Source organism: Nilaparvata lugens, chromosome 3 (genome assembly GCF_014356525.2).
Source record: "Nilaparvata lugens isolate BPH chromosome 3, ASM1435652v1, whole genome shotgun sequence".
Taxonomy (NCBI): domain Eukaryota; kingdom Metazoa; phylum Arthropoda; class Insecta; order Hemiptera; family Delphacidae; genus Nilaparvata; species Nilaparvata lugens.
The window spans coordinates 53,211,179-53,225,465 of record NC_052506.1 but is presented as its reverse complement, the minus strand read 5'-3'; the positions used below and the strand labels follow the sequence as shown (position 1 = coordinate 53,225,465).

At 32.5% G+C, this 14,287-nt stretch overlaps 1 protein-coding gene across 3 annotated transcripts in view; it reads right to left on the bottom strand.

The window, feature by feature from the left end:
• LOC111051128 (protein spire) overlaps nt 1-7,520 on the bottom strand; it is a 241,801-nt gene extending 234,281 nt beyond the window's left edge. For all 3 annotated transcript variants that reach the window (XM_039424012.1, XM_039424013.1, XM_039424014.1), the window contains exon 1: nt 7,136-7,520. In XM_039424012.1, coding sequence (XP_039279946.1) covers nt 7,136-7,412 — 277 coding nt within the window. In that variant the 5' untranslated portion in view covers nt 7,413-7,520. The remainder of the gene's footprint in view (nt 1-7,135) is intronic.
• Between the last annotated feature and the right edge of the window lie 6,767 nt (nt 7,521-14,287).

The following is a 14,287-nucleotide window of genomic DNA, read 5'->3' as shown; positions in this document are numbered from 1 at the left end:
TCTCATCATAGAGAATAAAATATAAGGATTAATAGTAACAAAAGAAAGAGTAATAGAAGGGCTCCGACTTCTTCCATTCTGGTATGAATAGTACCTACAAAGAGAATCTATTGAAAGTATTGAAAATTCACTAAACCTTTATCAGCTGCAAGCTGGAATGGAAAGCAAACCTATTAGAATGTTTGCTTCTGAGATTGAACTTTATTTTTGGAATATTTTGGTACAAGAATAGCTAATTTCCTCTTTAACAGATTCATTCCATTGAGACATTTATAAGTAAACTATTTGTTTTTGTAGAATTGACAAAACCTATGAGAGACTAATCAAAATACAGCCAACAATGTTCGAATGCCAAGTTCAATGGGGGGAAAGAATAGAGCCCTAGGCCTATAAATAAACTATAACGTATATCGTATATTAACAAAACAAGTGAAGAAGCATTTCAGATCTCTTCAAGGATTTCAATTTTTGCCTATAAATTAACTCATCCAAGCTGATTGAAAACGTACCAAAAACTATGAGATAGAGACCAATCACAATGGAGCTTACAATGTACAGTTTGAATGCTAAGGTCAATGACGGATGGATTGTATTCCCGATCTTCCGATAAATAAACAAGAAGCATTTTACCCTAATGAACTCATGTTTTTAAACAGCTATAATATCATGCAGATTGATAGAAATTGTGATTATCTCATTTTTACCCTGCATAATAGAATCTTGATGTTTATTATTGCGCAAGAATCGAATAATAACAATTGGTGAAAGTGTGGTCAACTTAGGAAAACGTTTGTGTCTTGTTAGAATATCCCTTGATACCCACTGATAAAGATCTTTGGAACTCTTAATTTTGCTTCTCACAAAAAAGACCAAATTAAAAATGCCAACTTTCTAATGCTTGCCTGAAACAAGATGGAACAATTGCACTTGTTGTCTAACGTGGGAAAATTAAAAATGAGATGAGAGATGAGATAAAGAGAGTAATGCTAATAAAGGACTACCTCCTTCCGCGCAAGTTCATCTTCCTTGAATTATTATTGTATTCTATTTGACGAATAACCTATCCTTCTTCGTAAAATACGAATCATAGATTTTATCTATTCTATGATGTAAATGAGGCAATGAAGAATTGAGGTTGAAATGAAGAGGCATTGACTGTAATTGTTTTTCAATTAAGAAAATTGTTCTTTTTGGTCTTCCAATTACTGATTTTACTGAACTTTGAATTGGTATCCTAAACAAGTGCTATCCAACAATACCTAATCATGATAATGGATCATTTCAAACATTTTATCGTATTTGATTTTTGTAAAAAATAGGGGATATCTCGTATTATTTCTCATACATGTTAGGTAACAGAATTGAAATAATGAATTTTCAAAAACTGCTAAAATAAAAAGAAAAGAATTTTAAAACTTGATAACGTTTTTTATAAAGTGATAAAAAAGTAAATGAAATCTTCAAAACTAATAACAGAAGAAGCAAAATTTCATAAAATGAATTATTTTACCAAAAAGACAATAACTCCTGTTGATGCTCCCATCAGTGTACGAGTTTACTGCAATTGAACCACGTCAAAAAATTAAGTTTTCCTACAAATTTCCATAAATTATTATTCACTCTGCCTTGATGCTTATCCGCATCTGCAGTGTAAATATAGCATGTTTTTCTGAAGTCCTTAATTATTAGTAACAAGGAAACAAAAGGCTGGTCATAAACTTAGCCATATTCTCGGAAGCTTTTGATTTTGTAGAAGGATTAGATGATTTTGATCATGCAAACTATCAGGCGGGTCTGTTGAAGAATACCAGGCGAAGTGCAATAATTACTGACTTTGTACTTCTTGAATAAGCGATAAACGTCTTAGCTTATAGTAGGTACAAATGGAAGCTAAATCCTATGTTAATCCATGCAAATCCATGATTTGCTTCATTATATATATATATTGTTTTTAATAAAATTGCAAATATTATTGATACTTTTGGAGATTTCAGAAGTTTAGATAACGCTGTTCCTCAACTGATCAGGTTAATAATTGTTAATCATCAAGAGATCCTGCCTGAATACGTTCTTATAAGTCGACTGAAGATAACAAGACTGAAGTACATACATTGCCAAGGAAAAATTAGCTTATTTAAAGAAGAATTACACAATGTGACTGAAGTTCATGTAATCTACAATCCAAGAGCTGAATTCATAACAATCGGCCGCCATACACAATACATAATAAATACATAGCATATTATAATACAGTATAGAGCAAGCAATACTTGAAATCTCAAGGTGAACTGCTGCTCCCATTGGAATGACTCGGTTCTCTTATGAATTTTGAAAAAAAATGAAATAAAAATGTTGGATTCTTTTTTATCTTGAATAAAAAACAAGATTCGAACCTTCACGCTATAATTCGGCCACGATTTGCAACATTTTTTGTCTGTTTCCAAACTTCACTTATCTAACAAATTATAATGTTAAATGAAATAAGAATAACACATATTATATGATAAACTGCTGTGTTTTCCACTATTTATACAACACAATATTATTTTTACCTTATTTCCATGATGCCAATTTAATATGTATTTTAAAGATAACTCGATAATGTCCAATCTGGAAGACATGACATTATTCAGCAAACCATAATAAACGTGAACAGTGTTGCAAACAAAGTATGTTTCACATTAGCAAATAATCTGTTATCATTTAACGCCCATATTTCCTACTATCATGTTAGATAGAGTAAGAAGTAGGCTTTGTTTATTGTTTGCTCGCTTCTTTCTATTTGTAAAAATGTAAATTAGTATTTTACCATTACTTTAAATTCTTCTTAGGTTTTCAGTCATGGACCCTTCCCTTGTATCAGTGCATTCATCTATGTACATCTACATAATATTACCTCCAATTATTCTGACAAAACATTGAACCTGAACTTCTGATGCCTTGCTTGAAGAAGGTGAGTTTCATATCTCATTAAATTGTTGTTTCTGTTCTTGTAATATAGAAATGAATATCATCGCCACGATATGAATTATAAGATATCATTTTGCCACGAAAGATATGAACCTTTACCAAAATAGATGTTATCATAGAGAAAAGGTATTCTGTATTGAAGTAGACTATGCCTGAAGTTTTTGCTGAGTTGCAATGTGTTGAAACAGATGCTAGCTGATACAGCCAACAGCATCGATGATGATCTATTCGTAATAAAGTTTACCTTTATTGAAGAATCCAAGTCAGCTTCAATATCTAAATCAAGTTTATCGTGTGTAACTTGTTACCGTACGAGTAGGCCTACTCACACAAAAGAGGGCGTCCATCATAAACTAGTGGCAAGACGAAGCGACTACTTAATGGTATGCTAGCTTTTTATGACATGTAATTTTGATGGGCTATTTAGGGACATAGCGCCTGAAGGCGAGTGTAGCATACATACAGAGCGCCAGCGCCATGAAGGTTGAGCATGAGGATAGAGCAAACGGCCGCATCTCAAAGGTTACATGCTATCTGACTGGAAATTCTCATGAATCGCTGAAACCGGTTTCCCTCTCGGTGCAATGTCAACTCCAGACAAGTTCCTATTATTTTTGCGCTGGAAATCAGTGATATCCAACAATCATCACGCGTGATCGAAATCTTGACCTTTTCAAATGCGAATCTCAATTCATCTAATTACAGAGCTGCTAGCGGTATTGCGGCTGTAGAAATCACATTCTTTTGTATTGTGACAATATTGTACAATAGAAATGTGGGATTCGACCAAAATCGAATTAACCTTTCTTAAAATGATGATCAGACATGAATAACTGAAGATAACCTCAACGATTAGTATTAAAGTCAACTACGGTATAGACTAAGATAAAAAACAAACTCAAATTAAATGCGAATTCAACGGTTAAAAAGATATCTTAAAACAAAAAAATGGAATCACATTATCAGGAATAATTCAGCAATTGAATTTAGTATCACACGATGTAATCACTTCATCAACTTACTATTGGTTCATTTGTGATTCTATTTTATTGTTTCCAGTTTGAATCATATTAATCTAGTGAAAGGTAGCCTAAATAAAAACTACCCCGGAAATTGCATTTATTGAATAGAAATGAATTATATAATTATTATTATGCTTGAACCCTGGACTCTTCAGATACAAAACTTATATTTAAGGAGCTCATTTTTGTTTAATTTCACGTTAGAGCCGTTTTCGAGAAAACCATGCATGGTTTTTAGTAATTATCCGCCATTTTGAATTGAATTTTATTGAATTTCTTATTGTCGGATCCTCATGGTATAAGGACCTTAAGTTTAAAATTTCAAGTCAATCGGTTGATTAGGAATGGAGTTATCGTGTTCACAGACATACACACACACACAGACCAACACTCAAAAATCATGTTTTTAGACTCAGGGGACCTTGAAACGTATAGAAAACTTGAAATTAGGGTACCTTAATTTTTTTTGGAAAGCAATACTTTCCTTACCTATGGTATAGGGCAAGGAGAGTAAAAAATCTGGTGTGGTACACTCACACAACTTTCCTTGCTCATTGAACTATAAGCCTCATTATCAAACGAGAATAATTTAGGGGAATAACATAATGAAGATTGACGGCAACATATTTGCAACTACGATCAGACTACTGTATATGTGTATATACAATTGTTTTCAGAGTACTTTTTCCTTTATGTAAATTGTGAAATTCGATGATTTTTTTTTAAATTCGTCAAAACAGCTATTCTACAGATGAAATATCTTGACTATGACTGTGTTCTTTTTATAAACTGCTCTACCTACCGTACCCACGGTGTATGGAAGAAGAAAAAGTAAAAACCGTGTACCTACCTATCTCATGCACAAGAAGGAGGTTACAAAGTCCATTTCTCAAGGATTGGGTGGACCCCCATTAGTACCCCAGGAGAAAGACTCATGTCAGTTGATAGAGCTAATAAATAACTATACAGGGTATGGATTTGGAAAAAATCGTTAGAGCCGTTTTTGAGAAAATCGTGAAAAACATGGTTTTTTTAGTAATTATCCGCCATTTTTCTCAAGAATATTACGGAGCTCCTGGAATTTTCCCTGAAATGAGACTTATGCCAGTTGATAGGGCTTATAAATAGCTATCCATGGTATAAATTTGAAGAAAATCGTTGGAGCCATTTTCGAGAAAAACATGGTTTTTTAGTAATTATCCGCCATTTTTTCCGCCATCTTGAATTGAATTTTATTGAATTTCTTATTGTCGGGTCCTCATGGTATAAGGACCTTAAGTTTAAAATTTCAAGTCAATCGGTTAATTAGGAATGGAGTTATCGTGTTCACAGACATACACACACACACACATACACACACACACACACACACACACACACACACACATACACACACACAGACCAATAACCAAAATCACGTTTTTGGACTCAGGGGACCTTGAAACGTATAGAAAACTTGAAATTGAGGTACCTTAATTTTTTTTGGAAAGCAATACTTTCCTTACCTATGGTAGTAGGGCAAGGAAAGTAAAAATCAGTCATTGACAAAACTCAAAGACTAGGGGGATTTGAAAAGCAGGACGAGCAGGTGTCCCTTATTCTGTCAAATACCATTCACAAAAAGAAGCTGAGCAGGTATAAAGTTTGACCTTCCTGTTAAAATACTATAGGTAGCTGTGTTGAGAAGAGAATAGTGAAGAGGAATACCGTACAATACACCTGCTCCAATACTGCAATAGAAAATGCTGAACATCACAAATGGCAGGTATAGCCCAAAACCAGGTAGACAGTCAAATCATATGATTTTTTTATTCTGATTTTGTGAACTATCGATTCCTAAACCATGAATCTCCAAAATGCAGTATAGTATTCGAAAATTGAAAATTAATATGCAAATCGGAATAAGCTTTCCGTATTTTCAGTACCTATTTAGACATAGAGTGGTTTATTACTCAATGTATATGTAATTAATAAATTATTATAATTTATTAGACCCGATTTATAGGACAATAATTATTAACTTGAATCTAATTTACCATTGAAGTATATATTCAATTAATAGGTATAGATTTAATCTGGTTAATTGTATTCTATAGAAGGGTCCTTGAAAACAGTCCTTAGAGAAACCAGAGACGACAGAAATAAGTATTTACTCACTTTATTTTTACTTTATGGAGAAACTTAGTAACTAAAAATAATACAAACTTGAATTTCAGTTGCTGAAGTGTAGGCCTATTTAACACTTATATTATCAATGAATAAATGACAAAACAATAGTAGTTTCAAGCAGGATATGCACGAGCTACTTTTAAACTAAAAGTTCAGAGATAACTGAAAGTAAATTGCACATCAACACAAAACAAATTTAATCTCAGGAATTTTATATTTTTTCAGCTTATGAAAACAAATTATAAAAAAAACATATAAATATAGTAGGGGTAATAAAGAACAATGGAGTTTAATTTTGACGCATGATCAATGTACACCATAATAATAGGCTAATTATTCTTCAAACGTTGTTTGATGATCCAACATCTATTACGAATGAGGAAGATTCACGATAAATCAATTGGATCTTATGGAACGTCGTCAACTTGTGGGATATGTCTATTATTTCATATCTATGATCTATCAAGCAATAAGTTGAAAGAACAATCGTAAAAGGTATAGTATTGTTTTGAAAATTATCAGTACGATAGCAGTGATTTACTGATGATTATTATGGGAACCGGGAGGAAAGAAAGCAACGCACAGATCCTGCACAATCTAACTGACGATATCATAATAGGAAGGAGCTTTATCAAATAATATCAGTTTGATAACAGATAACGAACGTAATATCGGGAGGCGTGCGCTGCCTGCCCCAAACCAAACACAGTGCTGAGTGCCGAGTGAGATATTGATTAGCGACAAGTCTTACTGCCCCATTTTCAGTTCACTTGCCTTCTCATTCCTCAACAGGCTTCATCCTTCATATTACCATAGAGATAAAATAGAGAAATTAATTATTGTCATTGATATGACAAGATGGACAATGCATTATCAATATCAAAACATGTTTAATCTTGGGTACGAGTAAGTACTCAACGGATGCAAGTTTTTGGTTAGCATGCTTAATTTTAAAAATGTAATGTTGACAGTACCTTCATTCGACGGGGGTCCAGAGCCCGGTAGCACCGTGGTATGGTGCACATGTCCATCCCTGTGAATTAGCACTTGGTCTAAATCCTCAACAACCCTGAACCTTGTTCTATCACTAGAAAACGTATTTTTAAAACACTTGGCACACTGAAAACACAACGCCCATGCGTGTTCCTCACTGATAGGCGCGTTGAACGATATTAAAATGTCCAATAGGGACACACACTCGTTTTTATCCAGAATACACTTCCTCGGTTTTACTTCGACGTCTTCTGACATCGTGGAAAGCACATTGAGTTGCGAACATCACTAGTATCCGAACATCCGAAGCCGACTGAACTGAATGAATGTGATAGCACAGACACAAACAAGACGGGATTGAAGGTTCGCCGTTCCACCGCAAGAGTACGCCAGCTGTTGTAATCAACTTTGCCGCGGCTGCAGATGGCTTATCAACTTATCATTCGCTCCAATGACTGAACACTCCACATTTCAAGCGAACGGCTAACTCATATTATAAGGGTCGCTTCCTTCATTAAGCAAATTATAAAATCCTACTCTAATGATACAATATTTTCCGTCATGTAACCTAAAAAAAATGTTTGTTTTTTTAACTATATTGCTGCGAACTAGCAGGTAACCCGTGCTGCGCAAGGGTCTAATTAAAAATGTGAGCTACTGAATTCTTGAAGAATCTAAAATAGGCCTATAATCATCCTTGGTAAAAATTAAGAATTTATATGCAAATTTTCAAGATGATGCGTCATTCATGTATTTCCTATTCCGTATGTGTACCGTATAATAAGTGTATAAGCCAATTATTTTCATTATTATCTAATAGATAACTGAATAAGACATAATACTTGAAAACCTAACAGTATAATATTATTTTTTTTCATATACAATTTTAGTATCGATTGGATCCTACTTAATTTGAATCAGGTAGCCATTTTTTCCCAAATAAGGTACCTAACAAAAAACCTACAATACTAAATTGAAGACTGTTTTGGGCTTAATGCCTGTAGTCTTCCTCGTTTTTGTAAGAAATAAATAAATATTCGTTTCCGAATTTGTTTCTGATAGTACATTATAACTGAAGAATATAAATATTACTAATTTTATTGTGATCTATTCATGTTTTTCTTATGAATTCCATTGATACAGCATAGCTATGTCAATTTCATTTGTACTGGTAGCAAAATTTTACATAAAATAATTATTTGATGAAATTCAAGTTCAATCATAATGAAAACAACTTCCATCAAAAAATAATTTATAATAATACATTTTAAGGGGAAAAATAAAGTACAAAAAAAATTTGATGGAACCGGGATTCAAACCGAGGAACGTTCGCTCGAAAGTCGAGTACTCTACCGCTAGACCACGACCGAGCTCTGAATCGAATGTCTTGTAACAATGTTATAACATCCTTATAAACAAACAAATTTTATAACAACAATGAACAATGTATGTCCCATGAATGGAATTTATACATTAATTCTGAAAAATGTAGAAGAAAAATTGAAATTTGGGCTTCGAGGTGCACGAGATTGATATTTTTAGAATCTATGTGCAAAATTTGGAGATCTAAATCATTCCTGTTTTTACGGTATGCAATCCACAATTTGACATGTTTTGATGCGAACAAACACAACCTTACTCTCTCTTATTATATAAGATTGAATATTAGCATAGAGAAACAATAGCATAAGCATAACATTGTTTCTCTATGATATTAGGTAGACTATAGCTGATATTGAAAGTATTAACTACTTTAATAATTAAATTTTATTTGATTTGGCTTTTATGTTAGGTGAACTTTGTGTCACATATTGAATAAATTTGTTTCAACCCTATTAGAATAATAATTGATTTAAAAAGGGGGAATAGGCCTATAACCATCCTCGGTTAATTAAGAATTTCAAGTTATCAGTCCAGTAGTTTAGACGTGACGAATTGGCAACTTGAAGAACTGAAAACTTGCGTACTGAAATCTTGGAGAACTGAAAATAGGTCAATAACCAACTTCGATAAATTAAGAATCTATATGCAAAATTTCAAGTTTATCAGTTCAGTTCAGACGTGATGATGTATTTCCTATCCCATACGTGTATAAAAGCCAAGTCTCCCATTTCTTATATTCCACATTTTTTTTGTTGTAATAAAAATAAAATCCTTGATTAGGACACTATATTCTTAGTGATGGTTATTCTAAATACCGTATTCATCACTTATCTATTAAAAAAAAACACAATCAAGTGGGAAGAATAAATGAATTTATTTCCTCCTCAAATTTCAAATTACAAAAGTATAAATTAAATATTATCTTGGAAATTATACTGATCACGTATCCAGTAGAAGTGTGATCAGATAATCGAAGTATAATTAACAAGGTAGAAACATTATCAACTTAAATAATAAAAATAAAAAATAAACTAGTATAAAGTAAAAATAAAAAGTTGTGAGTCTAGTCTAAGTAATTAAGATTGCTAAAACATTACAGAAACTACTGCCTGTAGCGCATGAGATGAAAAACAGAAAAACAAAAAAATTGAAACATCCCAGAAAACCAAAAACTGGGATAAATGAAATTCATAAAAGTGTAATAATTAATGTAATTAATATAATACCGTACATGCCTTAGTGGAATAATGATTTAATTGAATAATAATATTTTTATGTGAATGGTGCAGTTGAAAAATGTTAGCTCAACATATACCATTATCTAACAACATTTCTAACCATCCATACGTCGTTCACTGTAAATAACCAGCTCTTTGCTCTCTCATAAGAGATAATACAGGAATCACACCTTCTCAATTCAATTGGCAATTTATTGTAAATATAAGGTCCTAAGTACATAAAAGAGTGCCTGAAAATTTCCCTGTTTACCTTTGGTGTCCTACATAGTAGCTGGTTAACGCTTCTCATATTGTAATGAAGATTTTCCGTACCACAGTTTCCGCTTTTCAAATAAAACAACTTTAAAAAATTAAAAACGAATAAATTTTGGATAGGTAATATTTTCAAATTTACATACAAAGGAAAAGAGCTCTCTCTTACATTTTTAAACAGTATTAATCTTATATAATGGTTCTGGGCTATTCTTAACTTATTAATAATAGTTTTAAAAGTTCCACCCCCAACATACCAAACCATACTTCTGTAATTGAGAGTGTATGAGACCGTAATACAATGTTTTCATTTGCTCATCGCAAATTTTTTTCAGGAAATAGAACTTTCTTACCGGTATTGCTCTTCTAACATTCACATGCAAATTTTGAATATGAGCTTTCCATGTCATTTTCTTATCATAAGTTAAACCCAAGCACTTGAATGACTTAACCTTTTCAATTTCTTCACAGACACAATTATCACGATTGTCACAATTAGGTGTATGATATATAATTGGGCCTGCAAAATCGAATGCCTTAAAATCAAAATTGATAAATTTTGTCGTTGTTTTCATTCATTAACTTCCATTCTATTTATTGTGCATCACTCTTGAAGGATTTTCAAGTCAGAGATGATATTATTTTGTACAGTCTCTTTATTTTTATTGGAATAAAAAAGGCAATGTCGTCAGCAAATGCCTGAATGTGACCATGAAAGTTTTTTGTAAGCAAATCGTTGATAAATAAAATGGCAGAGGATACGGATTCCTGAGATACCCCGACAGTGACTGAAAGAGGCTCGCTGAGGCAGTTGGCCACTCTCACCCGCTGCTCCCTACCAGTCATGAAGCTGCGGAACCACCGCAACGCTAATCCCCTTATCCCAGCCGCTTCAAGCTTCATCAATAAAATTTCATGATTAATAAGATCAAAAGCTTTTGCGAAATCTACAAATAGCCCGATTATTGTATTGCCATTATTAAAACTGGAATAAATTAAGTTAGAAAAATTGAAAAGAGCATCTTCTGTCGATTTCCCTCGTCGAAAACCATATTGGCTTTGAGAGATACAATTCAATTTATTGAGATAATTAACTAAACGCTTGATCATTAATTTTTCTAGGATTTTTGAAAAAACAGATAGTAGAGTAATAGGTCTATTATTAATCAATTTCAATGAGTTGATTTTCTTATAGATCGGCGTGACAATACTTCCCTTTAATACGGTAAGTCAGGAAAAATTCCATCGTTAAAACTCAGGTTGAAAATATAGGTGAGGACGGGTGCAATATAAGGAGCGATCTTTTTAATCAGAAGTACGTTAAAGTTATCAAAACCAGATGACTTTTTATTTTTTAAACTGCGTATTGTTATCATTACTTCGTCGATAGCTGTTGTTGGCTCTATAAAGAAAGATTGACAGTGGTGATAAAGACCCAGGTCGAGAGAAGAGGGTGTGATATTACAACAGGCTGTACAACATTCATGAGATAATTATTAACTTCATCAGCTACGCTTTGCGGTTCACAGTCTAATTCTCCGTTTTCCAACTCAACCTTATCAAATTTATTATTTCGGCATTCACCAGTTGAGCTGTTTATAATTCTCCATTGCTTTCCTGGGTCGCCATCAGCACAACGAATATTATTAGAATAATAAAGTTTTTTAATGTGATCAATTCCAACTTTAAGTCTATCATTAAAATTTGTATAATAAATAAGATCTTAATGTTAAATCATATGGTCTTTTTTTACTAGTGCATAGGCCTACAGTTTCTTCCTTTTCTCTATTTTCCTTAACAGGCTAATTCGTCATCCAAGGGCTTAAGTTCTTAGCTCTAGCAAGCTTTCTATTAGAGATAGCTGAAGTTTTTGAACATTTATTCACAATATCAGATAGAATAGAATGAAACCTTTCATAATTTAAACTTAAATCAACTCATAAATTAATAGAAGAGATTCAACAGACTAAGCCAAAAATGTTACCGTAGTCTCCCAACTTATCTGGATATTTAAGGTTTCAAACTTTTAAATCTGTGGCATGATAGGCTTGTGAAAATTATTCTAATTGCAAAATTTACAGTGACAGAATCATTCAGAGAATACTGTATAGCCTACGGTATACAAATAGATTGATGTAATATATATATATTCATTTCATATATACACCATCATTCATGACTCATTATGATTGGGATAGAAACATGTTAAGGGTCAAAACTGTTCCTTTTCAAAATTTTGATAGAAATAGTCCAAAATAGGTTATGTTTAGCACATCATAATTTCTGTGTTGTCTAATTCTGAGAAATATAATTTTCTGTCCCATAAATTTTAATTGATGGGATGGAGTTATGGGACAACAAATATGTATAAAGTAGTGTTTGTCGTCAAGTAGTAATTTTAAATACTGACAACATTTTGGGAAACCCCCCCCCCCAAGAATTTGATGATCGCAGTCTGCGTCCAAACCCCCACCCTGTTGACACCCCAGATATAGAATCTGTATACCTCCTAAAAGTTTATTACTCTCTGTATTGTTGATTACTCTCTCAGAACCATTGGGTGACTATAAAATTTCGTGTACGGCATGTATTTAATTCAAATTTCATGATTTCTGTCAACCATTCGGAAAGTCTGAGCTTTTGAAAAATTCTTTGAGAATATTTAGTTATTACTTTTCATACAACTTCTGAAGAAAAATAAGTTCAATCTAAAGCCGTGTCCACACTGAACGAATATTCGACAAATATTTTGAAAAGTTTGGACAGTCATTGTTTGTCAAACAAAAAATTACTGTTTTTCCAAACATTTTCAGTGTTGACAGTTGTAAAACATAAAACCTGTTCTCCCCACTTACAAATAATTTGTTTGGTGACGCGTCCACACTGGCCACGGGCAAACATTGTTTGTCAAACATAATAAAATTTGCCCAAACTGTTTCAACGAACATGTTTGTCTAACATGTATAATAGACAAACTCAACCTTGAAAGAATAATCCTTAATTAGACAAAATCTGTTAACCTCTATTTTTCATGCGTTTTCTATGAAATTAAGAATTATTTTTTCAAGGTTGCGTTTGTCTATTATAGACTTCGAAATAGAATTTTTTACAAGTTCTGTAAAAAAAATTTTTGTGTTTATTGTACATTTAACATAGTAAATCTGCTTCAAACCTTAAAGGAACTTGTTTTTCGGGACCAAGTTATTGTAGACCAAGTTAGTGAAGACACGGTAGTAATAATTCGATGATTTATCATGATGAGATCAATAACATGATTTCACTTGATGCATTCTCTTCTAATTCAATCTTACATGATAAAATAAATCAATAACTGCTTCATGATTGAGAAATAAAATGCGGTAGTGATGAAATTCCAAATGATTTATTAAAAAGACTTCCTAACCTATTCACATCAGTCTATCAATAACAACATAATATCATTATAAAATGAATGTTATAGATGGCTCAACCTCAACTATGAACATAATTAAACAATTGGATATTGAAAGTATGTTGCTTGAAATTTGGTCCTTCTTGAAATTAAACACATGGAAGTTATTCCGCAACATCAAATCAAACTAAATAATCATCTACTTTGGGAGAATATGTCAAATTGATTGAAATATACATTATAATAAATCACAATATAAATAAAAAACATAAATTTCTGTGAATTTAACCTCGTTTATAATCATGCAGGCTGGTAAGTATAAATCTGGTAATTATAGTATCAATATATAGATGTAACTACGGTGATATTCAATTTAAACTGTCAGTAGGCCATATAAATTAATAATACTACCTCCCATTCAATCAATGCTGGCAGTTCTAAACGAATCTTGAACAAATATTAAATTAGCATTGTTTGTGAAATATGATATGCGCCGAGACAGCGAGGATTCAGCTCATATGACTCTGTATTGCAAATTATGTGATACCGGTATTGAACAAATATTAAATTAGCATTGTTTGTGAAATATGATATGCGCCGAGACAGCGAGAATTCAGCTCATATGATTCTGTATTGCAAATTATGTGATACCGGTATTGAACAAATATTAAATTAGCATTGTATGTGAAATATGATATGCGCCGAGACAGCGAGGATTCAGCTCATATGATTCTGTATTGCAAATTATGTGATACCGGTATTGAACAAATATTAAATTAGCATTGTTTGTGAAATATGATATGCCGAGACAGCGAGGATTCAGCTCATATGATTCTGTATTGCAAATTATGTGATACCGGTATTGAACA